The sequence below is a fragment of the Malaclemys terrapin genome, chromosome 4 (genome assembly GCF_027887155.1).
Source record: "Malaclemys terrapin pileata isolate rMalTer1 chromosome 4, rMalTer1.hap1, whole genome shotgun sequence".
Taxonomy (NCBI): Eukaryota; Metazoa; Chordata; order Testudines; family Emydidae; genus Malaclemys; species Malaclemys terrapin.
The window spans coordinates 6556005-6583192 of NC_071508.1; the positions used below are offsets into that span (position 1 = coordinate 6556005).

At 59.4% G+C, this 27188-nt stretch overlaps 1 protein-coding gene across 2 annotated transcripts; it reads right to left on the bottom strand.

Moving 5' to 3' along the window:
- Positions 1 to 5132: 5132 nt before the first annotated feature.
- Positions 5133 to 26760, bottom strand: RAB15 (RAB15, member RAS oncogene family). Of its 2 annotated transcripts, none has more exons than XM_054025075.1 (7): positions 26607 to 26760; positions 15393 to 15453; positions 14057 to 14117; positions 13027 to 13104; positions 10553 to 10642; positions 10184 to 10249; positions 5133 to 7137 (listed from the first exon to the last, which is right to left on the bottom strand). In XM_054025075.1, the coding sequence occupies exons 1-7, from the start codon at positions 26728 to 26730 to the stop codon at positions 6979 to 6981; spliced, it is 639 nt and encodes a 212-aa protein (XP_053881050.1). In that variant the 5' UTR covers positions 26731 to 26760; the 3' UTR covers positions 5133 to 6978. The 2 variants fall into 2 exon arrangements, with proteins under 2 accessions (XP_053881050.1, XP_053881051.1); XM_054025076.1 differs by lacking the exon at positions 26607 to 26760 and adding an exon at positions 17276 to 17342.
- Positions 26761 to 27188: the final 428 nt, after the last annotated feature.

The following is a 27188-nucleotide window of genomic DNA, read 5'->3' on the forward strand; positions in this document are numbered from 1 at the left end:
GAGCCAATCAAATGAGCACATGGAACGCTTTTCATCTGTCGCTCTCGAAGCCGGGCAGTACCATTACCCCCAGGGGGAAACTAAGGCATGAGGCGGGGCCTTCCCCAGCAGGCCAGTGACAGCTGGGGCTAGAACCCAGGGCTCCGGGGGCCCAGGCCAGTGTTCTAGCTACTCACTACGCTGCCTCCTCGCGGTAAACGGAGCCCCCCCCACCCCCCTTTTGTTAGTAATCCTCTCGGGGGCGGGGGTGGCCCCATCCTTGCCACAGCCCCACGTGTGTGTGTGTATGCGTGTGTGTGTGTGTCCCTCCATCCAGGCTGGCTGGGCTCGGCGCCCACAGCAGGTTCTGAGGCTGGCGTCTCACCGCCCTGGGAACAGGACCCGGCAGGCACAGCCCCCGGCCCTTGCGGGGTTTCCAAGGCAGCGGCTCTCAGAGGCACCTGAGCAGGCTCTGGCCACAGTGGATCAGTTAGCTGCCGGCTGCAGGTCATAGGAACTAACTGGGTAGGAAATTGGTGGGGGCAGGGCAAGGCAGGGCCCTGCCACCTCCAGGCCTCAGTTTCCCCTCCACCCACTGTCTATGGAGGCTGTGAGCTCTTAGGGGCAGGGCCCGTCTCTCACTGGGGTATTTATGGTAAATGGGGCAGGATGTAATTGTTTATAACAGGGCTTCCTAGCTTCTTCTGGACTCCTCCAGCAGTGCGGCCCAGGCGCAGAGAGCCCGGCCATCCCAGTGTGGGGCCATTACTGGGCACTCAGCCCAGCTACTGTGGGCTTCATGCAGCCCCCTGGCCCAGCAGTGCGCAGATGGCATGGCCTCATGGCAGTAGGCAGAGATTAGATGAGACTAGACCGCATGGGAGCGGGGCACGGCCCCCTGGCACGCTCTTCTCCATGCCCCTCTCCTCAGCCCCTCATCAAGTGTCCACGCATCCAACCTCTTCTAGCTCCAGGGCTCAGATGGAGGGAAAAGAGCTGGGAGCCCTTCCCAGAGCCACCCACCCACTCACATTAGCCAATGCAGCTGATCAAAACAGGGGCAGGTTTTCTCGGGACTCTCCCTGTGGGGCTGGAACAGGGCCATGCTCAGCTGAATGGGGAGGGCATATAACCCTTCTACCAGGTGGCGTTGGCCGCAACAGGACAGGGTCAGTTCCTCTTCACAGTACAAAACAGAACTGGCTCAAACCCCACCCCCTGATCTGGGAAAGCTCAACAGGGGCCTTTGCCTCAGTTTCCCACCTCCTGGTGTGAAAGCCCAAACAAACGTCCCTTTAACACACCGCTCCCGTCTAACTCTGCATCACCCCATGCACCCCAAGCAACACCCCCCTCACTGCTACCGCCCCCTCTGCTCACTGGCTCACCGCCGCGGTCAGCCCTGCCTCTGTTGACACTTGCTGCTCACTGCTACTTCCACAATGTCGTGTTCCGAGATCCCCCAGCTCTCGGTGATTTCACTGGCTAGCTAGGAATCTCTGCGCTGCTGCCCTTTCGTCGCCTTTCACTGCAACGCCGCCCCCACACCATGACTAAGCCAGAGCCCCTACACTTACTCATCAGGGATTTCAGCTCTACCCATCACGGCACAGAAACAAGGACTCTCACTTGTGTCCAATCAGCTCTGTCTTTAAGCACTGGAAAGGGGAGGGTCAAATTGCAGCTCGGGCTATGTCTACATCACAGTGGAACAGCTGGGGCGGGTTTGTGCCAGTTGACTCAGGCTCATGGGGCTCAGGCTAAGGTGCAGTGAAGCATTCAGGCTTGGGGTGGGGTCCTGGCTCTGGGACCTCACAAAGCAGCAAGATCTCCCGCCATCAGCTCTACACTTCAATTAAACACCCCTTAGCCTGAGCCATCTGTCACAGGCCAGCCCCAGGTATTTACCAGCCCTGTAGATGCACCGTAAAGCTCAACCCAGAATGCAAACAGCCAAGTAGAAACACCACAGCCCACACACTCATTTTCAGTGGCACTTGGCATCCCTATTGCTGGCTTTGTGAGCGAGGTTCAGCTGAGGGTGACACCCTCCTCCCACCCCACTCAGGTGATGCTAGGCACAGTTCTGCTGTCCTTTACTCAGACACTAAGGACAACCACATGTTGTTATCTCTGGGCTCAATAAAGTGATTTATAACCCCAAACCAGCCAACATTGATCACTTCCTAATGCAGCTCTGCCCGCAGACCACCTAGGCAGAGTGGGTGTGTCTATGCAAATCCCCCCCCCGGGGTTGCTGGATGTCAGAGGAGAGCTCAGCTTCACTCAGAGCAACTAACTTGTGAATGGGAGAGACATTCACAATCCTCACAGCACTGGGTGGGTGAAGTTCACCCCCCACAGGAGACAGATGGGACAGCTCAGATCTCTCCAACCTGCAGGGCTGAGGAGAGGAGGAAGGTTTTTCTTGCAACCACTTCAGCTGGAGCCCGACTTTAAACAAACAAGCTGAGATGCCGGAGCCAGAGCCGGAGCCAGCAGCTTGAGAGAAATGCTGAGCCGGTGTGTGGTCAGGGACTGGCTGGGCCTGGCCCAGCTCCCTCCATCCCCCCAGCTCCTCACCTGCCCCCGTGCTGTCATGCCAGGCTGGCCTCCTGCCTCAGCCTCTGCTGCCATGGGTGACAACACCCCTGTGGGAGGCTCATGTGGTACCAGACCCCCGCCCCGCACCCCCACACACACTGCCAGGAGCGGGCTCTGCTCCTGACGCCAAGGCAGATGGTCCAGCAAAGGAGTTTTCTAGCCAGTCTAGACTGGGCCAGGGCTGCTGGGGGGAGCTGCAGCTCACGGCCAGTCGGGGAAGGCAGCTGGGTGAGCCAAGGTGCCCGCAGGCCGCCCCTGTGGATGCCCAGGGCTCTGACCGTGTGCCCAGGCAGGTGTGCAAGGAGCTCGGCTCATTTCCTGCAAGTGGACATCAGTGCATCTGCTCTCAGGGGGCCAGTGCCCCACCGCCCGGAGCTCTGTCCTGCTGTCGCCTCCGGTGCTGGGGAACCACAAACCCCGCTGCAGCAGCTGCAAGTGGTGCCTCTGCCCGGCTCCCGGGCGCTCTCACCTACACGCTGTCGGAGACCCAGGTTCAAGGCTTGCTTGGGAGCCAAAATCCAGCTCAGGCCTGAGTTTCAGCACAAGCGACTGCCCCTGGGCGGGCACTCAGCCCGTCTGACACCCCACCCTCGAGGAACGGGAACACCCTGGGGTGCCTGCCCCGCCCCCCCAAAAGGGAACGTCCCCCAGGTGCTCAGCCCCTCCCGCCCCAGGCAAAAGCAGCTGGAATTACTGACAGCGGGATCCGATTGCCGGCCCACCGGGCCCTTGTGCAGCTGCCTGGAACCAGAGCCGCCCCTGGGGCAGCGGAGAAACCAGAGCCCGGGCTGACGAGGGTTTGACGTCCGGCTTTGTCTTTTCCTGACTGCTGCTAGTGCCCATGGACAGCTGCCCCAGGCCAGTGCAGACACAACAGTGCCAGGGCTGTGGTCACCGTCTCTAGCATCCAAGTCCTTGCTTTGCCCAGGCGCTGGGGCAGGGAGGCGCGGGGGAAAGGTTCTTAGCCTGCACTCAGAACGTCTCACAAGATGGGGTGTCTCCAGGCCAGACTCCCGTCTGTGTTCCCGACCCCCTGCGCGGCGAATCTGCCCAGTAAGAACAGACAGCTCCCAGCTACTGCAGAACCAGGGCAGCGCCGTCCCCCCACCCTCCCTGTCCATCTGCCAGCTGGGCACAGGCTGGCAAGGAACAGCTCACTGCACCGCTTCACAGGTCAGCTGCTGTGCTCCAGGGCCCCCAGGGCCAGGAGAGACGTGCATGGCAGGCCTGCATTGCCCACCCAGCCCGAGAGCAGGTGGCGCCAGCGAGAGACAGCAGCAATATCTGACCATCCGTGCACCCAGCCGGGCCAGACCCTCAAACTCACTGCAGTCCCATTCCGCCGCTCAGGGCCCCGGCTCCAGGAGGCGAGATCCCAGAGAGAAGCGGCAGGAACGAGGCAGCTCCCTCACCGGTTTGAAATCACCTTTATTTTGTAAACATTTGTGTCTAAAAGAATGAACTCCGGGAATAGGTCACATGAGGCCCCCCCCCCGGGCGGGCAGAGGGGACACACAGCCGAGGACTCACGGGGGGGGCAGCTTTGTGTTTTCAAACAGGACCTCAGGACGGGATGCGCAGACAGTCGCTGCTGGAGACAAAGATCCCTGGCTAACACGACATGGGGCAGGCAGGACGCCCCGCTCAGAGGGGCCTTGTGGTATCCATGCACCGGAGGAAGCCTGGTCCACTAGCAATGGAGGTGTTGGGTCCAGGAGCTGGGAGCATTTCTCTAGGAATGCCCATAGCGCAATTTTACTGCCACCTGGCATCAGGGAACTCACGGCGCTCTGCACCAAGCCAGCTCAGCGACCCTCGCCTCTCGGTCCAGTTCCAGCAACAGGACCTACCCAGGCGGTGCGTAAGAGAAGCAGGCCCGCCGCCCCACAGAGCCACAGCTTCCTGCGTGGGGCAGTCAGTGCTGCCTTCGCGGACACGTGGAGCCCCCCAGAAGCCATGCAGCGAGGGGAGGGTGAGCCGGAGTCTAACGTCCTCCAGCAGCAGCAGTTCCTAGCTCGGTTCAGAGCACAGCCTCTGCACCTTGGGGCTGAGCGTGGAAACACACGGGCGGTTTCCTGCTGGACGGGGCGACCCCAGCAGGAAGGAAGGATCGGACGGGTGCCCTCTCCCCCTCCCACAGCAGCACGCTCCGCCCCCGTCCGCTGCCCGTTGGCAGGGGCACCGAGAGCCTTTGCCTGCAGCGTTCTCCTCTTTGCAGCGCTCCGCGAGTCCCTGTTCCCCCTCGTTTCAGACGAGGGCCCCGGGGCAGCGAGAGGCAGGAGAGCTGAGCTGATCGCATCCCAGCCCTCCGCTTTCAGCGCCTGCTTTCCTGCAGGACTCCTGAACACGCGCTGCTGCCCCATGTCCCCGCTGGGTTTGACGGTGAGCGCCCCCTTGTGGCGGGACAATAGGCAGTGCTCTCCCAGGCCTGCCCTGCTCAGCGCCACAGACAACCAGGGATGGTGGGGGAGGGCCATAGCCAAGGCCTCTGATTAGCCCAGCAGGGCATGTGGAAGACACTCAGTCCTGCCCATACATCTGACACCGCCAGCACCGGCACAGAAAGGGTTAATACTTGCAAAGTGAGACCCCCACCCCACCCGAGGCGCCCACATCCCCTGCTCCTCGGACACCAGAAGGGGGAAGGGGTGGAAAATGAAGAGCACGATTTAACACATTCCGGGGGGCGGAGGGGGCACAAACCCATTTCCCGGCTGGTTAAGTGGTGTCTGCCGGCTCCGAAGAGCCTCCTAAGAAATGGACGGAGGGGCAGAGCACAAAGCAAGGAGGGTCCGTCTGCCAGCCAGGCACTGGCTGGCCAGGAGCAGTGCCAGCAGGGATATGCCTCACAGCTCAGCTCCCAGTGGCATGGACCAGGCAGCCCCCGTTTCACTGCCCTGCGTGTAAATGCAGGCCACCCTGCAGAAGCTCCTGGACGCGGGCTGGGAACTGGACTTGGAACCATGCAGTGCAGAGACTGGACTGGAGATGCTCTCACACCCCCTGGCTGGGCCAGGCCCAGTCCCACAGGGGAAGATGGCGGATCAGCCCCAAGAGCCTGGGAACGTACCAAGTGCACCAGGCCTCAGGCCGGCCAGGCAGGAGCCAGGAACAGGGTGGGTTGAGCCAGCACTGGCTCTAGATTCTGCCACGTTCCGGCTGGCCGGCGGGGCGGGTGATAGGTGGCCGATAGCTCCTCCGGGATCCAGCCAACTGGATACGTGGCCTGAGCGTCTCCTGACATGACTCTCCTCGGCCAGTCCAGAGCGGAGGAAGGCCTTGGTGTACGTCCTCCCAAGGGGTTCACCTCTACCCGGGCCTGTGGGGGACGCGGCCAAACCAACCTCCGGAGATCGTTAGCCCCTCTGGCCAGGCGTGAGCAGACTGGCTGCCCCCACAATCCGGTATCTGGCTGCCTCCCAGCCCAGTCAACCCGAGATGAGCCAAGGGACATCTTCCACTAGCTGCCAGAGCTCTTGGGAGTTTCCGGGCAATACAGCAGTGACCCCATTAGGGCCCAGGATGGCCTCAGGGCCCATGTTGGCACTGAGCGGCCTAGGGGAGCCCAGCAGCCGGCCGCAAGGCCCCTACCCCCAGCATGGGCACCTAGAGGAGGGGCCCCATTCGCAGAGGCACTGGCCAGCCGCAGCTCCCGCCGAGAGCTGGAAGGGATCAGCCCCTTCGCTGGGGCTCCCGGATTCCTGTTGGGGCACCAGACTGCAGGCAGCCGAGCGGGTGGGGAGAGTTTAGCTGAGGTTATTGCTCCCAGGCAGCCCCAGCGTCACCCACCACACGGACAGGCGTCTGCAGCAGTGCCGCTCCCAGCCGGGAGCCTTCAGGGGACACTGGCAGGAGGCGGCAGAGTGTTTGAGACAGCCAGAGCCGCATGTACACAAAGCCCCGCTGTGAAGCCGCAGCTGTGGACGCCCCACCTGGAGAAGGGCACGTTGGCAGTGGAACGGCAGGAGAGGCGATTCCCAGAGTCTCTCTGCTCAGGTTACTGTGGGCCAGGCCTGGCACTGCCTGCCCAGCAGTCCCGGCCGCCTCACTCACTGAAGCGAAGCGGAGTCCTTGCGAGCACAAGGAACAATCCCTGGATAGCGCAGCCAGAGCCGAAGTCCAGCCGGCGCCTGTGGGTGCCTCCTAGGAAGGCCGCACGCGAGACTGATCCTGCTCCGGTTGCGGGGCTGGGGGGGGAACCACAAATGCACCAGGATGGGCAGAGTGACACCGGGACATCTGGCACACACAGCACGTCGGGAGGAACCTACAGAGCACGGCAGACCCAGGGGACAGCAAAGGAGACACACCGGGGAGCCCGAGGAGAGTCCAGCAGCGCAGGGAGCGGAGCAGGCCGGCGGCAGGGTAGGGGGACCCGGGCAGCAGAGAGGCCCTTCAGCACCAGCAGGCTTTGGGAGAGTTCTCCGCCCCCTCGGGTTTGCACTCCTCCTCCTCCAGCTCGGCCAAGTTCAGTTCGTCCGCCGCATACGAGCACAGCCCGTCCAGCTCCTTCTTGTGAGCTTGCAGGACCAGCTCCGTCAGCCGGGTGAAGGACTGCGGGAGAGAGCCCAGCGTCAGGCACCCTGGCCAGCCTGGCAGCACCCCCTCACCCTGCCCTCCTCCAGCCCATGCTGCTGGAAGGTGCCAGCCAATAAGGCAGGCACCTGGGGGATTCAGATGCTGGTCTCCCCGTCTTCCCTCAGGGACCCCTCCCTCCCCATTGTCTGTCACCTGCCGGCTGGCTCTTGGTGCTATTGTGATGCAAACAATGGAGAGTTCCTGACATTCACCATTGTGTTCTCCTTTCATCCCACTCTTCCTAGCTAGACCCCCCTTCCTGCCCCTCCACCCATCCGGGCTCTGACCAGGGAACGCTGGCAGAACTCACTCCATGCTATCTACAGGGAGAGTCATAAGACGGCTCAGAGGACTGGAAAACAAGGCAATACCCTGACTTATCAATGGATTCCATCACTGGTTGGTGAACGTGGGAGCGAAGCAGCCGATGACCCGGCCAAAGCTGAAAGATCAGGAACTCAGGTCGGACTGACAGTTGAGGACATTGACGCCCTATCAAGGGAAATGTTGGCTGAAATTCACGGTCAAAAGATGACAGATCCGCTGACTGATATCAGAGCATCTCGGAAAATCACATCCTCGACCATGAGATTGTGGACAGGAATGAAAATCAATAGAGATGGGACCACAATATATCCACTCTGCAAGAAATGTCGGGAGCAGACTTTAATCCCTGCCCATGTTTTGGACTGTAGTATAAACTCTGGCGAGTCAAGCATAACAGTATAATACAAGGCAGGCCAAAGAAGACTTTGAAGAGCAATTAGCAAAAGACACAAAAACTAACAGTAAATTGTTTTTAAGTACATCAGCAGCAGGAAGTCTGCCAAACAGTCAGTGTGGCCACTGGATGATCGAGATGCTCAAGGAAGACAAGATCATTGAGGAGACGTTAAATGAATTCTTTGCATTGGTCTTCACGGCTCAGGATGTGAGGGAGATTACCACACCTGAGCCATGCTTTTTAGGTGACAAATCTGAGAAACTGTCCCAGCTTGAGGTGTCATTAGAGGAAGTTTTGGAACAAAATGATAAACTAAACAGTAATGAGTCACCAGGACCAGATGGTATTCACCCAAGAGTTCTGAAGAAACTCAGATATGAAATTGCAGAACTACTAAGTGTGGTATATAATCTATCACTTAAATCAGCCTCATTTAAGTGACTGGAAGGTAGTTAATGTAACAGCGATTTTTAAAAAGGCCTACAGAGGCAATCCCAGCAATTACAGACTGGTAAGGCTAACCTCAGTACCAGGCAAATTGGTTGAAACTATAGTAAAGAACAGAATTATCAGACACCGAGATTAACACGATTTGTTGGGAAGAGTCAACATGGCTTTTGTAAAGGAAAATCACGCCTCACCAATCTATTAGGGTTCTTTGAGGGAGGCAACAAGCATGTGGACAAGGGTGATCCAGTGGATATAGTGTACTTGGATGTTCAGAAAGCCTTTGACAAGGTTCCTCACCAAAGGCTCTTACGCAAAGTAAGCAGTCATGGGATAAGAGGGAGGGTTCTCTCATGGATCAGTAACTGGTTAAAAGATAGGAAGCAAAAGGTAGGAATAAATTGTCATTTTCAGAATGGAGAGAGGTAAATAGTGGGGTCCCCCAAGGATCTGTACTGGGACCTGTGCTGTTCAACATATTCATAAATGATCTAGTAAAGGGAGTAAACAGGGAGATGGCAAAGTTTGCAGATGATACAAAAATACTCAAGATAGTGAAGTTCAAAGCTGATTATGAAGAGTTACAAAGGGATCTCACAAAACTGGGTGACTGGGCAACAAAATGGCAGATGAAATTTGATGTTGATAAATGCAAAGTAATACACAGTGGAAAACATAATCCCAACTATACACATACAATGATGGGATGTAAATTAGCTGTTACCACTCGAGAAAGACCTTGGAGTCATTGCCTAAAAATAATCCTCTCAACGTGCAGCAGCAGTCAAAAGAGCTAACAACGATAGGAACCATTAGGAAAGGGAGAGATGATAAGACAGACAATATCAGAACGTCACTACATAAATCCATGGTATGCCCACACCTGCAATACTGCCTGCAGTTCTGGTCACCCCATCTCAAAAAACATAGATTAGAAATGGAAAAGGTGCAGAGAAGGGCAACAAAAATGATTTGGAGTAAGGAGCAGCTTCTGTAGGAGGAGAGATTAAAGAGATTGGGACTGTTCAGCTTAGAAAAGAGACGACTAAGGGGGGATGTGACAGAGGCCTATCAAATCATGAGTGGGATGGAGAAAGGGAATAAGGAAGTTTTCTTTACTCCTTCACAGAACACACGAAGAACCAGAGGCACCCCATTAAATTAATAGGCAACAGGTTTAAAACAAACAAAAGGAAGTATTTCTTCACCCAACGCGCAGTCAACCTGTGGAACTCATTGCCCGGGGATGTTGTCAAGACCAAAAGTGTAACTGGGTTCAAAAAAGAACGAGATAAGTTCATGGAAGTTATGTCCATCAATGGCTTTTAGCCAAGATGGTCTGGGATGCAACCGCGTGCTCTGGGTGTCCCTAAACCTCTGACTGCCAGACGCTGGGACTGGATGACTGGGGGTGGATCACTCGATAATTGCCCCGTCCTGTTCATTCCCTCTGAAGCACCTGGCACCAGCCACTGTTGGAAGACAGGATACTGGGTGAGACGGACCATTGGTCTGATGTTCTTATTGTAAGGAAAGTGAAGCTATTTAGAGTTGGACACCTTGGATCAAGTTGTTACCAAGGACCTTGTACACGTTGACAAATTCATTCCAGATTCCTGGCCTGAGATAACAATTGTGGGACAAGACAACAACAACTCTGACCTGGGCCAAAGCAGAACTCCTGGGAGACTGGTGGGGCCGGTGGAGGGATCAGCTTGAAATCCAGTCTGGAGAGAGCAGGGGAAGCCACCGGCTCTGGGCCCTTTTTCAAGGTTTGCTCGTCTGATGGCAAGGAAAGGCGCCCGCCCCCCACCCCCGCCCTCCCATCTCAGAACACTGCTGGGCTCTCACCTCCTTAATGTTGAAGTTGGTGCAGGCACTTGTTTCGTAGAAGTCCATCCCGTACTCCTTAGCCAGCTGAAAAGCAAGAGAGTCCCTTAGACAGTCACTGAGCCGGGCACTGATTGCCAACCTCAGCACAGTGGAGACAAGTCCACCCTCCCTCTCCAGACACGTCCACCCTCCCTCTCCAGACACGTACGCTCACTCCTGAGTGCTGGGAGCACGTGGGTAGCTGAGGCCGACCAGGGGGTAGGGTGGGGCCGGGAAGACAGAGTATGTGGGGCATGGCCCCCACAAAGAGCAAGGGCATGGGCCCCAGGGGGGATGGGCACCTGTTGAGGGGAGCAGGACATGCTCTGCGGTGTGAGGCCCGCTCACCTGCAGGCCTTGTTCCCTGCCCACTTGTCTCTTCTGCTCCTCGTCCGCTTTGTTCCCGATGAGGATCTTCTGGACCCCATCCGGCGCATACTAGGGAGGGAGGGAAGACTCGTTAGCCCATCCCAGCATGCACTGGGGCACTGTCCAGCCCTCCCATAGCTCCACCACAGGACTCCGGTGCTCCCAGCATGCACTGGGGCACTGCCCAGCCCTCCCATAGCTCCACCACAGGACTCCGGTGCTCCCAGCATGCACTGGGGCACTGCCCAGCCCTCCCATAGCTCCACCACAGGACCCCGGGGCACCCAGCATGCAGTGGGGCACTGCCTGGCCCCCTCCTGAAGCTCCATAGCACCACAGGGAATGACCCCGGGGCTCCCAGAATGCACTGGGGCACTGCCTAGCACCCCCCAGCACCACCACACCACAGAGAATGACCCCAGGGCTCCCAGCCACCCCCTGCCAGCCCCAACCCCACCGCAGGGACCAAACCCAGGGCTCCCAGCATGCACTGGGGCACTGCCCAGTACCGCTGCCTCCCTCCAGCCTCGCTGCACCAGGGACCCACCCCAGGCTCCCAGCAGCGACAGGCCAAGATGCCCGGGAGCGACAGGTGACCCGGTGGCCCAGCTAAGACCCCTTGAAGGGGCCTGACCCAGAGGGCGGCGCTCAGCACCGTCCGACAGCTGAGCCCTTTCAAGGGGTCTCCACTGGGCACCCAGGATCACCCGTTGCTCACGATGGCCTTGGCCACGATGGCTCAACCCCCAGTAGCATTTGCTGGGAGCGACGCCCACACGGCAGGGCACAGGCTGGGCAGCAGGCCTGCCCCGAGCCCCTGGCCTGCTGCAGGGAGGGCATTTCAAGGGGTCAGGTCTTCAATCAACGGCCCTGGCTGCTGCAGGGGGACCCAGCCCCCATGAGGGCCCGTTCTGGATGCCATGTGGCTGAGTTACTGCCCCGGGGCTATTGGCAGAGCACAGGTGCCCTGCACCCTATCCCTGGGGGGAGTGCCTGAGCTGTTCCCACCGGGTGACGAGGCAGCCAATACAAACCAGCCGCTCTACACGACTCATTGCCACAGGCCCCTCAGTTCCCATAGGGCTGATTTGTGCCCTGCACCCACGTCCGCTCCCAACTCTCCAGCCACGCGTGCACGTCGGCTGCAACCCACGGCATGGGCCACGTGCCATTGGCAATCTGCGCTGCGTGCTGCCCACTGCCCGCCACTGCAGATCCACTGCACATGCTGGCAGAGCCCCCTACTGCCCATCCCCCACACTGCAGGCCATCGCCAACCCACCCCACGCACTGGCAGAGCCCCATGCCCCTGCTGCCCACTCACTGCCACTGCAGATCCACCCCACGCACTGGCAGAGCCCCATGCCCCCTGCTGCCCACTCACTGCCACTGCAGATCCACCCCACGCACTGGCAGAGCCCCATGCCCCTGCTGCCCACTCACTGCCACTGCAGATCCACCCCACGCACTGGCAGAGCCCCATGCCCCCTGCTGCCCACTCACTGCCACTGCAGATCCACCCCACGCACTGGCAGAGCCCCATGCCCCCTGCTGCCCACTCACTGCCACTGCAGATCCACCCCACCCACTGGCAGAGCCCCATGCCCCCTGCTGCCCACTCACTGCCACTGCAGATCCACCCCACGCACTGGCAGAGCCCCATGCCCCCTGCTGCCCACTCACTGCCACTGCAGATCCACCCCACGCACTGGCAGAGCCCCATGCCCCCTGCTGCCCACTCACTGCCACTGCAGATCCACCCCACGCACTGGCAGAGCCCCATGCCCCTGCTGCCCACTCACTGCCACTGCAGATCCACCCCACCCACTGGCAGAGCCCCATGCCCCCTGCTGCCCACTCACTGCCACTGCAGATCCACCCCACCCACTGGCAGAGCCCCATACCCCCTGCTGCCCACTCACTGCCACTGCAGATCCACCCCACGCACTGGCAGAGCCCCATGCCCCTGCTGCCCACTCACTGCCACTGCAGATCCACCCCACGCACTGGCAGAGCCCCATGCCCCCTGCTGCCCACTCACTGCCACTGCAGATCCACCCCACGCACTGGCAGAGCCCCATGCCCCTGCTGCCCACTCACTGCCACTGCAGATCCACTCCACGCACTGGCAGAGCCCCATGCCCCTGCTGTCGTCCCCCCCCCGCCCCGCAGACCTGTTCAGGGTCCCCTGCTTGGCAGCCAGACTCCAGCTGTTCATTTCCCAGAGGCTCATCAGTCTGTTTGCTCCAAGCTTATTCCGAGCCCCGTCACTGCCCCGCTGGGGGCCTTGCCACGTCTCGCTGCTCAGGGCTCAGCCCCAATGCAGGCCGCCCACTCAGCCTGGGCCCGTCCAGACCAGGTCACGGCCTCAGGCAGCAGGGACCCCCCTCCCCACATGCGCTCAGGAGCCAGAGGCCACCAGGGAAGACAAGTGGCTCCGAGCCGACTCCCACCTCGTCCACGTCGCTGGCCCATTTCACGATGTGTTGGTAGGAGCGCTCGCTGCTGATGTCGTAGACCAAGAATATCCCCTGCAACGAGACCCAGCACACAGGGGATGGGGTGGGGGAGCAGAGGACAGTCTTACCCACAGTGCACTGGGGCAGAGAAGAGGCCACCGTCCCTCATACCATGTGCTCCTATGCACCTGCCCTCCGAGAGGCACCAGGGCGTGGGCAGGGACCCCCGGTTCCCGGGAGGCACCGGGTCATGGGCAGGGACTCCTGGTCTCCGGGAGGCACCGGGGCGTGGGCAGGGAGCCCCGGTCTCCGGGAGGCACCGGGGCGTGGGCAGGGACCCCTGGTGTCGAGCCCTCTGGGAGGCACCGGGAGCAGGGTCAGCTGAGCACACCTATCTAACCTAGTCACTCCACCATCCCAGTGACAAGCCCAGGTGGCCTCCTAGGAGAGGCCACAGTTAGCCTTAAGGGAACCCAGCGTGGCCTAGGGGGTAGGGCCTGAGACTCCGGACACCTGGGTTCCATCTCCAGCTCTGCCAGCACCTGCTGGGTGACCCTGGGTGGATCCCTTCCCCATCCCTGCGCCTCAGTGTCTCCTCCCACCCTTTGTCTATTGAGCTCTTGGGGGCAGGGCTGGCTCGGAGGGGTGGGGAGGATCCTGCCCTGGCCCCATCAGCCTAGCCCTGGGGCAGAAACCCTGAAGGGCAGTGATTCCCACACTCCCGCTCTCGGTGGCACAGTGCCATTTGCCCTCTCGACTACCCAGCCTCTCCCTCGGTCTCTGGCAGAGCAGATCTTGCCTTGGGCAGTGAAAGGCGGGGGCCCAAACACTGGCCTGGAATGGCGCCAGAGGGACACCAGGAATCTGCCAAGTCGCGTGACCCACTGAGCAGCAGGTCTTACAGATCCCACTCAGCGCCAGGCCCACAGGGGACGGAGTCCGATCCAGCCCCCGTTACGGGGCCTAGAGAGAAGTGTGCTGCCCACCCCCGGTATCGCCGTCACAGTCAGGGCGGCGCCATTACCTGGGCTCGTCTGTAGTACTGCTTCGTTATCGTCTGGTACCGCTCCTGGCCCGCCGTGTCCCTGCAGCGGAGCAGAGTTCATGTCAGTTGCGGGCATTCCCTGGGCGCCATGACCCCCGATGGATGGGGATACAGCGCCTCCTCCTGCCACAGGGCGGGACCAAGAGCCACAGAACAAACAGCACCAGGGCTGGGGGAGCAGCTGCAAACCCAAGGTGGGCACAAGCCATGGGGCAAGTGACTCGTGGGGCATCAGTGGGAGCTGGTCATTGGTGCCAAATGGAGCCGGAGGGTGTCGGATGGGCACACATAGCAGGGCTCATCCCAGACACCCCAAACACACACACTCTCCACCTTCGATGGCAGAGGATGCCCCTATCTGAGCGCTCTGTCCCAGTGCCATTAGCTGCTGTGTCACCTGGCTACCCGGCCGGTGGGTGGGTAGTGCCAGGATGGACACTGGACAGCTGTGGCCACTGCCACCTCTGCCAGGGAGCGCTGCAGCCAGCAGCTCCCATCTCTGGCTCTGTCCTTCCCCAGCCCCTCTCTGTGACCTGGCAGGGTCTGTCAGCAGGAGGGTGGGGAGGGCTGCGACCCCAGCGCTCTACAGAGACAGCACAGAGAGTGCCCTGGGACCGGATTGCTGCCCTCCAGCTGGCTGGTACGCTGGGGCCTGCAGCTCGGCGCCAGGCCCTTTAAAGCAGCTGCATGGGCACGGCGGGCTGAGGCCAATGGCCCACCCAGTTTTGCAGCCTGCTTCCAGCACTGGCCAGCAGCGGGAGGGTGTGCGGCCCACGACAAGCCTGCAGCAGCCGATCTGTGGTGGTGGAGCTTTCCTAGCCCCAGCTGCCGCAGTTCATCCGCAACCCCCACCGCCCAAATGAGAGACTTCTGCCTACTGTGGCACCTTCGGTCCCAGAGCAGTTCACACACTACATACACAACCTCCATCACCACTGCAACGCTGCCACCTCTGCGGAGGGACATGGCAGCTGAACACTACAGGACAGCCTAGGGTGGGAAGCGAACTGGAATGCTGCAACTGATGGAGACTGGGCAGCGGGATTCAGGAAGACACACCCGCGATGAAATTGGGCCAGGAAACCCAGACCAACACGCCTGCTCTTGCAGAGATTGCCAGGGTATCTGTAACCACCCCAGGGGCACTGGGAGAGAAGAGCACCCCCTACTGACTGTCACCCCTCGCGGCAGCAGCCACATGTTCTGTAGAGGTCTTGAAACAAAGTACTGGCCCAGCAGGACCTCAGCTGGTGAGCTTCAGCAGGGTCCCGGCCCTGGATCACCGCACCCTGCGGCCCTCGGCTTCAGCACTCACCAGATCTGTATTCGCACTTTGATACCATCCACTTCTATGGTCTTCATCTTGAAGTCGACCCCTGGGGAGAGGGGCGAGAAGAGAGGCCTTATGGGAGCGGCGCTGCCTTGCTGCTAGCAAGCGCTCTGCAGGAACCGCGGCACGGGACGTGCATGGCACGGGGAGGCGTCCCAGCCAATTGGTAGCCACGATCTCTCGGCACATGGGTTTGGCACGGAGAGCAGAGACTTCCATTGGCCTGTGCGTCCCACGTCACCCGGGCTGTGCTAGACTAGAGACTGAATTGGGAAGCTCTACCCAGCCTCTCGCCCCTCCCACCCCATGCATTCACACACACCCCACCACCACCCAGGGCACTGAGGGCTAGAAAGGTGCCTTGGTATAACTGGAGTCAGTGGAAGCCACACCTGCTGGACACAGCCCAGTGTCTCCTCTCCAGCTCATGGCCATTCTGGGATACCGGGGCAAGGGCCAGGGCATGGACAGGAGAGTGGACTGGGTTCTGCTCAACTCCAGCAGCGCATTCCCTTTGGGGGCAGCATGTGCAGTGGTTAGAGGAGGGCAGGGGGATGCAGGTCTTGTGACGCCCTGGACTTGAGCTCACGCCTTGCCCACTTTTTCAGAGAGGGAGAGAGGCTCAGGTCGGTCTCTGTGCGGTGGTTGTACAGCGCCTAGCACAACGGGGGTCCAACAATAACAACCACCTCTGACATTTTGCTGAAAGCATCATGTCGACTTTGGTTGTGCGAAGGGGCCACACCCAGCTCAGAAATGAGCTACCTGCTACCAACAGCAGCTCTCCACAAAGCTGCTTTGAGAGAGGGGATTGTGAAGAATCGCCTCTGTGCTCGGGGTGATGTCTATTGGGAATATCCCCCGGCCAGATCAGCTCAGGTTTTCCAGAAAACCCCTCTACCTCAGCTCCAGATCTGACCCGCCGATTACAAAGCAGAAAGGACCTTCGGGGTTTTAAAGTGGACACGACATTAGGCTTATAACAAACCCTGCTGCAGGTTTTGCGGCAGATAGCGTGGCTCCACAACCCATTAAAACCAGAATACTTCAAAAGACGTTAAGGGTGCAGAGTCAAGCTCTCAAGAGGCAGGAATTGCCTAGACCACCTCAATCGTGTCCCCTTCTCTTATGACACACACAATCACACACTTGTTTCAGCCCGAGTTTGAACCCAGAACTTTCGCCTCCACAGCACAAGAGGCTAACGTCTGTGCTAAAAAAGCCCCCTTTCACCCACCCATGCTAACTGGTGGCTATGCAGACTATGACGTGCTGGCCGCCCTTCCTGCAGCCCCCATTGGCCTGGAGCGGCGAAACGCAGCCAGTGGGAGCTGCGATTGGCCGAACCTGCGGACGTGGCAGGTAAACAAACCGGCCCAGCCCACCAGGGGCTTTCCCTGAACATTCGGCAGCCCTAGTTTGAGAACCACTGGGCTAGAGGGTATGTTGATGCAGGAGACAGGCTGGCTGGCTGGCCCAGGCAGCTCAGACAGGTTTGGGAGCATGTGCCGTGCAACTGGAGTAGGCAGAGCGTTAAGAGCAAGCACAGGCTCTCCTGTGTCTGTGCAAATGGCAGTTCCCTGGCTCAGCACCGGGGCCAGATCTGGACAGATTGTCACAGAGAAGGCGAAGAGCCCCTCTGATCCCAGGGCTCTAAAAGATTTCGGGTCCCGGCTCCAAACCAGGGAAGTGCTAAAACCAGGAACTTAATTTAGACACCGGCCACGCCCCCTCTTCCTTCCTAGCTTTGTTCTCAGGTAAGGCTGCACCCTTTGTGCGGAGACGTTCCAGTAAAATCCAGCCTGCAGCGCACCCCAAGCCTGGGCCCCAACGGGAACAGTTTTGCAAAGCGTTAAGCAACTCGTTACCCTCTGTCTTCATGGGAAGTGCTGGGCCTCACTGCCCGGGCCCCTAGGAAACCGGCCCCGTGTCAATGGCTGCGTGTGTTATGTTCACAGCACACACAGAGAAGTTAGATCCTCTTGCTGAACCGTAACATGACCGTGTGTGCCGTAGAATCCCGAACGATAACGCACATTGCTGCCCACAATGCAGGCTGCTCCTTAGGGCAGAGCGGCCCATTCGCTTGCCCTGGACTAGCCTAGCTTCTTCCAGGCTGAGGCTGACCCCCTTAGCCGGTAAGCAGGACCAAGAAACACCCCAACTCTTAAAGCGACAGTTTGCACTTCTAAGCCAGTCCTCGATACACCACAGCTCGGAGACAAAATAAACTGAACGAGAGGTTATTTGTTCTGCTGGAAACTCAGTGTCTTTAGTTCCCTCCGGGGTTGTTTCCCTCCACACACACACCTTAAATGTAACCACATCTGCAAATGCACATTTCCTTTGCTTTTTGCTACAAGATGCCTTAGCTGCCGAGCCCGGCTGCCTTTCCCATAAATCACAGCTCAGCATCCCAAGAGCAAACCGGGAAGCCAAAAATAGCCCCAGCCACTGTTTCTGATCACAAACAGCTTCGTCATGTCTCATCCATCACCCTCCGAAGACATGCAGAAGATGGACCTGCAATAGCCAGCCTGCGTTATGTGCTTGTAGATCAGGGAACCCGTGCTCCGCGCAGTCACTTGGAATGGTATACAAGGTGCCTCCCATGCCCGGTACCAGGACACCGGCCTGATTGCTTTCTAGAGAGCCAGGCCAGAAGGGCCCATTCTGACTATCTAGAACGACCCAAGATGCCCACCCAGGGATCCCTGGACTCCTGGCTGAGCCAGAGCCCAAAGATCAATGCAGCCTCTGAGTGGGATGCTGCCAGTTAGCTTAGGCCCAACGTCCAGCAGCTTAAAGGGACTTTTACAAACCCTCTGCTTTGTCTGAGTTCAGTGAAGGTGGAAATCCAACCCGAGGCCTCGTCGACACTCAAATTGTACCCAGTTGAATTAGTTCAATCAGAGTTAACCCAGGTGTGGCTGCTTAAAATCAGCTGACATCGATCTAGCTTCATTTGGAATTTACCCAGGGAAGCTAGAATATAGCCAATCTAAGTGTATGGGCAGGAAAACTTTGGTCCACCCACTTTGGTGCCCTACGAATCCGCACCGCACGGCTGCCCATGGACGGAGGTTTGTGCGAGCGGCATCCCGTTCACTGCAGCCCTACAGAGTCCATTGCCAGCACCAGCCCATCCCAGAGACAGGGCTGCGAGTGGCCACACCTCACCTGGGCCAGACCCAGCTGTGTTGTGCCCTGTAGCTAGAGACTGCAGTAGCGGAGTGTTCTTTGCAGCTTGGGTTTCAAGAAAGCCCCTACGATTCATGCTCGCTGCTGTGGCAGGACTGCCCCCGCCCACACAGGGGCCTGGGGTCCTTCCAAAGCTAGTTTTTATGCATTTCTAAGCCTGGTAGGAAGTTAAGAGCCCTCCAGCCACTCACAGGAGTTTACGGGTACACACGACGGCTCTATGAGCGGAGATCAATACCCACGATACAATATTTGACAATCATAGAATATCAGGGTTGGAAGGGACCTCAGGAGGCCATCTAGTCCAACCCCCTGCTCAAAGCAGGACCAATCCCCCGACAGATTTTTACCCAAGATCCCTAAATGGCCCCCTCAAGGATTGAACTCACAACCCTGGGTTTAGCAGGCCAATGTTCAAACCACTGAGCTATCCCACCCCCATATGTCATAATGTTCAGTGTCGTGTTGGATTCTCCATCACCGACCGTGTTTAAAGCAAGACTGGATGGTTTTCTCACAGCTCTGCGCTAGGAATGATTTGGGGGCAGGTCTCTGGCCTGGGTCACACAGGAGGTCAGACAAGATCATCACACTGGTCCCTTCTGGCTTTGGACTCTAGGAATCTCTTAGGAGCTGCCTGCCTGGCAGAACAGACAGCTCCACTTCTCAGGCCAGCGGGACTTGCAGCCACCAGGGCAAAGCCCATCTGTGCAGGAGACAGAGCGTCCTCTGGGGCCGGTCCCAGCCTGGGGATGAAACTCCCTCAGGCATGAAGCTCTGTCCCAGCCTTCCCCACCCCTGCTCCAAGGGCCAGGCACACTTCTAGGAACCATCTCTATTAACATAAACACAAGTCCCGTTTGAAAAACCCGACCAAAATAAGCCACTCCCTGCACTCTCTTCTCCCCGGGCAGGGGTGCGGAAGAGGAGAGAACCACCAGCGCCTGACAGAGGTTAGTCATATTGCTGAGACACAGCTGGAAGGCACTCAGATAGGACGGTGATGAGCACGGCATAAGAGCTTATCTAGAACAGACAGCAAGGGAGTGCCAGATGTCTCCATGAGCCGAGCTCATACCAGGGGCAACAGCCCGGGCCTCTGTGATCAGCGTGAGCCTGGGCCCAGATCTCTCACGTCTCCTCTGTCCATTTCAGGACGGGTTCCTGGGGAAGGAAGGGGCGATTCCGGACATTCACCAGTGGGACACCCATCCCGTAGCGCATTGCTCTCTCCAGCCAGCCATTCCAGGGGCCTGACCATTCACAAGGCCTCACTTCTCAAGCCAGCCCGCTTGTTTGGCAGGACCCATCGCTCTAGGGAATTCCATGTAGTACATCTGACTCCTTCGGGCCATGCTCACAGAGGTGGTGCCACCAGACCCCCGCCCATCTCTCTTCAGCTGGAGAAGGCCTTTCCCAGCTGACTAGCTACACCACCCACCTTGCCAGGTCTCCTCCTTCGACCCCAGAGAGGCTAACCGGCACAGCGCAAGGCGGCGACGCTACGGGGCACAGCCCCCATCAGTGGCGCTATCTAGGGACTCAGGCAGTGCTCTGGGGAGCGGTTATGCCAGTTCCAGGAGAGAGACTTCAGCCAGCTGGGGCTAGGGACTGCTCCATGCTTCTGTAGCGCTGCCCAGCCCACACGCCAGCGAGCGCGTGGCAGGAGTCCCAGAGCCCTCTGCAAGGCAGCGTGGATTAACGCCATCGCAGCCCATTTTACAGCCGGGTCCGATCCCTTGTACTGCGATGCTGCCCAGGAGCTGGCCCTTGGTGCGCCAAGCGCTGTACAGCTGCAGAACAATGGGGCTGCTCCGCAGAGCTGGCAAGCGACGCCAGAGTGAGGTGGAGCGAGTGCCCAGGCAGGTCGCCGGCCCAGCCAGCCTTTCCCTGGATCTGACCAGTGGACTCATCTTCCTCTCTTGGCAGCCTTCATGCCAGTCTAGTTCTCTGCCCCTGCCTGCTGCGGGCCCAGAAATCACAGGGTCCTTTCTGTCCTGCGCACGGCCTCTTATCCTCCCTGGCGATCTCGCGGGGAGACGGCACACCCTGGCATAGGCGCAGCCACCCGTGCTTCACGCAGGGGAGGGCCAAAGTTGGGCGATCCAAGGGGCAGCGGCACAGCCCTGTCGTAGCGAGGAGCACAAGCTGCCTTTAGGGAGGGGCTAAGCGACAGTGAGCTGACAAAAGTCACTGTGGGAAACCGCAGCTTCCCGCGTGCCAGTCACACGGGTTCCTTTATGTACCAGCACTGCCCAGAATACACCCCGCCCGGGCACACGGCTGAGATGCCCAGCAAGGAGCCTGTAACCCCATCATGAAGCGAGTGCCCAGTGAGAGAAGGGTTACTGGTCACAGACAGACCCTGCCCGCTCAGGACACGCTGACTGCAGGGATCCTTTGAACCGCAGCGGCCTGCAGGCCACGTGCAAGCCGTGGACAAACTGCCTAGGAAGGGGCTATGAGGATTGGACGCTCCTGCTGGGCACTGCTCTCTATATATTTGTGCAGCACCGAGCACAGTGGGGCCCGACCTGCCTGAGGCCACTAGTACTGCAATATAAATGATCAATACACACCAAAAGCGCCGGAAGGCTTGCACCAGCACACAAGGCTTAGGTGATCCCAGAATTAAAGGTGCCGATTCAACTGCAAAGAGACCCCCCCGCTCAGCCCGTGAATGGGGCAGCTCAGGACAGACAGAATCTTTGGAGCGTTTAGCTGCCAGACTCACGGCTCTATTGTGCCCCGCAAAAAGATTTTTTTCAAGAGCTTATAACTTGGTCAAAAATAGACCAATTTTCACCAGGATAGCAAAAGGCTCCGCAACATCTGGGCAAGCCCCCTGCCAAATCACAAGTCCCTGCTCCAAAGCCGGGAGGCGCTAGAGCTTCTCAATGAAACGATTTTTTTAAAACATGGGCAAAACAAGATTTTTTTCCCCAGCCTCATTCTCGGAAATGGCTGAATGCTTTTTGCTGAAACTTTCCAAAGGGATTCAGCTTGAGGCAGACACCCAGCATGGGAAGTTTCAGCACAATCGGTTAAAGGTTAGCAAAGTTATAAGCAATTGGAAAAAGGGTCTTATAATGGAAAGTGTCAGGCAACCTTAATTATGGGTGGAGCTGATAGATGATTATTGTAACACTCACTGCCTGATTTACAGAGCTCCTAAAACAGTTTGTGAAGATTTCAAAACCTCTAACTGAGCCATCCGTACTCAACCTCCCTTTGCCCTGGGAAGCAGAAAGTTGACACCCAGCCTGGTGGATCTGGATAGAGTGATAGCGTATCGATGCCAGCAAACGCTCAGTCTCAGCAATGGAGCGAGAAATTAGAGGAGTGTGGAACACAAGCCATATGACAGTTGCAGACAGAAGTGTGGGAGGAGAGAAGAGTGGTTCTATTCATTATTAGGGGTATTGCAGTAGTGTCTGGAGCATCTAAACCCAGATCAGGTTCCCATCGTGCCGGGCACTGCACGGAGTGCAGAAACAGCCCCTGCCCCAAAGAGCTCGCAGTCTAAACAGACACCAGGTGGGAAGGGAAACTGAGGCATGGAGACGGGAAGGTCTTTACCCCGGGTCACCTGACAGCGCCATGGCAAAGCTGGAAATATATAGTCAGGAGTTCTGTTCCTGGTTCTAGCTGCCCTTGCTTTAATCCAGCTGGTGGGAGAACTTCTACAGCTGGCGTGTGAGTGTGTGCGCGTGGGGGGATATTGCTGCAGAAGTGCTCCATCCATCCCCTTGCTTCACAGACGCTGGGGTAGGGATGGGGGGGGGGGGGACAGAATTGCCTGCTCCTAACACTTGCAGCTCTGAATTAAGACAATTACTATAATTCAACCTCATGCTTCAGGGCTTCCGCCAGTCATCTACAGAGGTCAGGAAGAAATTCCTCCTCTGCCTTCTTCCCCTCCTCCCCAATGCACAATTGGCCAGGGTTCCCCCCAACACCTTCCTCTGGAGCATCAAGAATTGACCACCGCCAGAGACAGCACACTGAATACGGTGGGCTGGTGCTCTGACATGGACCAGAAAATCCTCTTTCTTAGCTGGCTGGTTCTTGCTCACAGGCTCTGAGTTATGCTGATCACCAGATCTGGCGTCGGGCAGGAATGTTCCCCCTTGGGGAGGGTGACTAGACAGCAAATGTGAAAAATCGGGACAGGGGTGGGGGGGTAATAGGAGCCTATATAAGAAAAAGACCCCAAAATCAGGACATCTGATCACCTTAGTGGGGGAGTCTCCTTCCTCTGCAGCATTGGGCACAGGTTGTCTGCTGCAATCAGCTAGGTGATGGTGGCCCCTCAGTCCCTCCGGGGCTCTGCCTGGGGCTCACAGCAGGTTAGCCTCCCGAGGACTGAAATGCCTTAGTCTAACCAGCCTTGGGGCTCAAGACTGGGTGCAATGTGCTATATGGGAGGTCAGTCTAGATGGTGAACTCCCTTCTCGCCTTACACTCCGGAACTAGCCAGTAGGCCATACTGCAGGGGGGCAGGCCATTCCACCTGGAAAGGAGAAACTGCTGAAGGGAAGAAAGTAATTGGCAGCTTTGTGTTTCTAAGCGTTCAGCCCGTCAGTTTGCTGGAACTCTGAGCATTTCCAGCTGCCCTGCCCTGAGTGGGCACAGAGAGAGGGGGGGCAGAGCTGCTTGAATCGCCAGAGGCATCTGACCTCCTGTACACGGGCAGCGTACTGCTCTTGGGCACAGCACAGCAGTTGCCCTTTGCTTCTCTGAAAGCTGTCTCGGGAGGAGAGCACCCACTGCAGAGTAACCCAGGGCTGCGGATGGAGTGAGCGGAATTCTGTAGCGCCGTGTTTCTAGCCATGTTCAATTAGTCCGGTCAACTGATCACAGCTCCTGCCTATTTCTCTCTTAGCATATATTCATGGATCGGGGATCCAGCTACCAGCTTCCCTTGTGCCTTTTGTCAGAGAAGGCTCACAACCCTGGGTACAGGAGAGCGTGCTGGGGTTTCACCTACCAAGACCCTGCACAACGGTATTGAATGCAAGGTTGCAAGTGACACTATCCAAGGAAAAGAGCAGATAGGAAATAACACCGCCTAGTTCTTGTACAGCACGCAGGCCAGTATTATTATCCCCATTGTACGGATGGGGAAACTGAGGCACGGAGCAGGGAGGTGACTTGCCCGTGGTCATCCAGCAGGCCAGCGGCAAGCTAGAAATAGAACCCTGGTCTCCTGAGTCCCCGTCCAGGGCGCTGTCCACTAGGCGGCACTGCCCAGAGGTGCAGTGTGGGAGGAGCTCCTGGAGCGGTCGGATCAGACCAAATCAGAACTGGCAGAATCTGAGCCCTTCCCCTCTGCAGGAGGCCAACTTATTAAGCCAGAAGGCTGCAGTGCATATCAAAGGAGTTACCCTGGCTTGTGGGAGGGGGCTGCCCCAGCCAGGAGCAGGCCTCCTCATCCCTTCAGCGGCTCAGGAAAGGACGCCGCCGAAGGCAGGCTCAGCGACATGCCCCGGGGAACGGAGCGGTTTTCTGAAGCCACTGCCGGGCACCTTCTGCCCGTTCCTGACCAGGCCCGGAAAACCTCTGTCCCTTCACTGCAGGACGGCAAGGAGAGCTGCAGCCCGGGGGGAGTCTAACCGCACACTGCAGCCCACGGCCATGGCACCGCACCTGCTGCCTGCACTCCCTGGAAGAGGCCGGCCCGCTCTCAGGCCGCAGCGACCCATGGCCACAGTTCCCAGCAGTTCGTTGCCCTGAAGCAGGAGGGTTGCTGTTCCCTGTACAAAATGATCCCATCTAATGTAGCCCTGGATGTTTTTACTAGGCACGCTCCTGGCCAGCCCTTTGGGGTCCTGCTATGCGGTTGGCCTCAGTGGCGGCAGGTACCACAGGGCAATCGAAGCCCCATTCGCTGAGCCGTCACGGGGGGCGCCCAGTTTCCTCTCTAGCTCAGCTGTTCTCCTCGGGCCATTCCAAGCTGTCCCAAGCTCTTCACACAGGAGCCTCTCCAAGGCCCTGAGCCTTTTCCTGGGGGAGGGAAGGTGTCGGGAGGGGGAGCAGCAGCCATGCCCTGGGAGCCCCAAAGATTCAGTTGCTAAGCTGATGTGGCAGGGACTGAATGCTCTGCCCCAGCCAATCTGTTGCGTTCGGGGCAGGATTCACACCGAACCGAAGGAGGGCGAAGGATCCCCCAGCACAGAACAGGGACCTACCGGTTAACTGCTGAGTTGAGAGCCCACTGCCGGGAGGACGAGACGCTAAAGGCCGAAAACAGCCCCTCCGTGGCACGTCCCTGGGAGCAAGCTCCCTGGCAAAAGATGGCAGCCTGCGAGGTGGACTTATAGAATAATGGACTTTAAACAGCACCTTCCAGCCAATCAGTTAGTTCACCCAACGGCCACCGACATGCAGCCAGGTCTCAGGTGTGGAGCACAGAGACTGCTCCACTACCACACAGCCACACCACGCCCTGGTTTGGGAAGGGGAGAAACCCAATTCGGAATCCGGTCCCCGCACCCAGGCTGACAACCCCAGCACCACACATCAGAGGGCCTCTCCTGAGCATGGCGCGGCCAGGACCTCTGTTTTTCTCTTCTCCACAGCCCCTCACGCCGGAGGGGAAGGCAGGTTCCGGAGCGATTAAGAGGGACTAGCTACAGCACCACATCCAGGATCTCCAGCAGCAGGGCCTGCAGCACCAGTCCCCCTTAGGAGTCACCGGACCGGGGTACACAGGATTCCTCCCCCCAACATTAGGCCAAGGGCCTGCAAGATTTTTGCTCCCCCCTTTCCCCTGTGCCCAGGAGGGTCCCAGAGCACTGACTGCACCAACCACACTGGGAGGTTTTCTGGCAGACGTGAGGGGCCCCTTTGTGGGTAGAGAGCCCCCAGAAAACCTTGCCGAGGTTCCCCCAGTGCACCCAGGGGCTGGTGGCTGCTCACAGCAGGCAATGGGTGACAGGGCCCCCAGCAGCAGCCCCTCACCCCAGAGCTGGGAGAGCTTCTATGGAAGGGGTCAGGGCTCCCAACCCAGCCTCACCGAGTTCCCCCTCCACCCCATGGCTCTCAGCCTGGCCCCATCGATTCCCTTCTCCGCGGTTCCCAGCCTGGCCCCACCCATTTCTCGCTCCCAGCCCGGCCACATCGATCCCCATCCCCCGCCCGCACTGGCGGCAGCGCGGTGATGAACAAAGAGCCGGTTCCCGAGCACTCAGCCGCAGCCGCCTCCGCGGGTCCCTGGGCCGGGCGCCCTCGCAGGGACCCAACGCGCTGCCGACGGCGCTGCACAACGGGCAGGATCCCAATGCGCCCCCCCCCCCCGCACCAGTGCACCCCTCCCCCCCGGTCTCCTACCCCCATGCCCACCGCCCCCAGAACCAGTGCACCCCCCCCGGTCTCCTACCCCCGTGCACCCCCCCCGGTCTCCTATCCCCATGCCCACCCCCCCCAGTACCAGTGCGCCCCCCAGACTTGGTCCCCTACCCCCAAGCCCAGCCCACCCAGCACCAGTGCACCCCCCCAGACCTGGTCCCCTACCCCCAGACACCCCCCAGCACCAGTACACCCCCCCAGACTTGGTCCCCTACCCCCAAGCCCAGCCCCCCCAGCACCAGTGCACCCCCCCAGACCTGGTCCCCTACCCCCAGCACCAATGCACGCCCCCCCATACCTGGTCCCCTACCCCCAGCTCCCCCCCCAGCACCAGTGTACCCCCCCAGACCTGGTCCATCACCCCCATGCCCAGCCCCCCGGCATGAGCGTGCCCCTCCCCCAGACCCTGTCCATCACCCCCATGCCCAACCCACCCACCCCCCGCATCAGTGCGCCCCCTCCCCCCAGACCCGGACCATCACCCCATGCCCAGCCTCCCCCCGGCACCAGTGCACCCCCAGATCCGGACCATCACCCCATGCCCAGCCTCCCCCCGGCACCAGTGCACCCCCAGACCCGGTCCATCACCCCCAGGCCCGGCCCCCCGGCGGTGGGGAAGATGCGCCAGGAGCCCGGCGCGGCCCGTACCGATGGTGGAGATGTGCGAGGGGTGGAACTCGTTGTCGGTGAAGCGGCAGAGCAGACAGGTCTTGCCCACGCCCGAGTCCCCGAGCAGCAGCAGCCGGAACAGCACGTCGTACTGCTTGGCCATGGCGGGGAGCCGGGGCGGGCTGCGGGCTGCGGGCTCCGGGCTCAGCCCCGCGCCGCGCCTGCTGCTGCCATCGCCGCCCGCCCGCCGCCGCGTCCGGCCGGGCTGCAGCCCCAGCGCCCGCCGGCGGGGGGAGAGCCGGGGCCGCGCCGCCGCAGAGCCAGGGCCGGCCCCTTCCCCGCCCGGGGACCGCTACCCGGGCTGCAGGTGGGGCCGGGGGCAGGAGCGGGTACAGGGGACTGACTCAAACACCTGCCTGAGCCCATCGCTGGGTGGGGGAAACTGCCCCCGCCCCCGTGTGACCCAGGAACCATCCTGCCTGAGTCTGCAGAGAGCCTGAACCCATCGCTGGGTGGGGGAAACGGCCCCCCCCGTGTGTGACCCAGGCAACCACCCTGCCTGAGTCTGCAGAGAGCCTGAGCCCATCGCTGGGTGGGGGAAACGGCCCCCCCCGTGTGTGA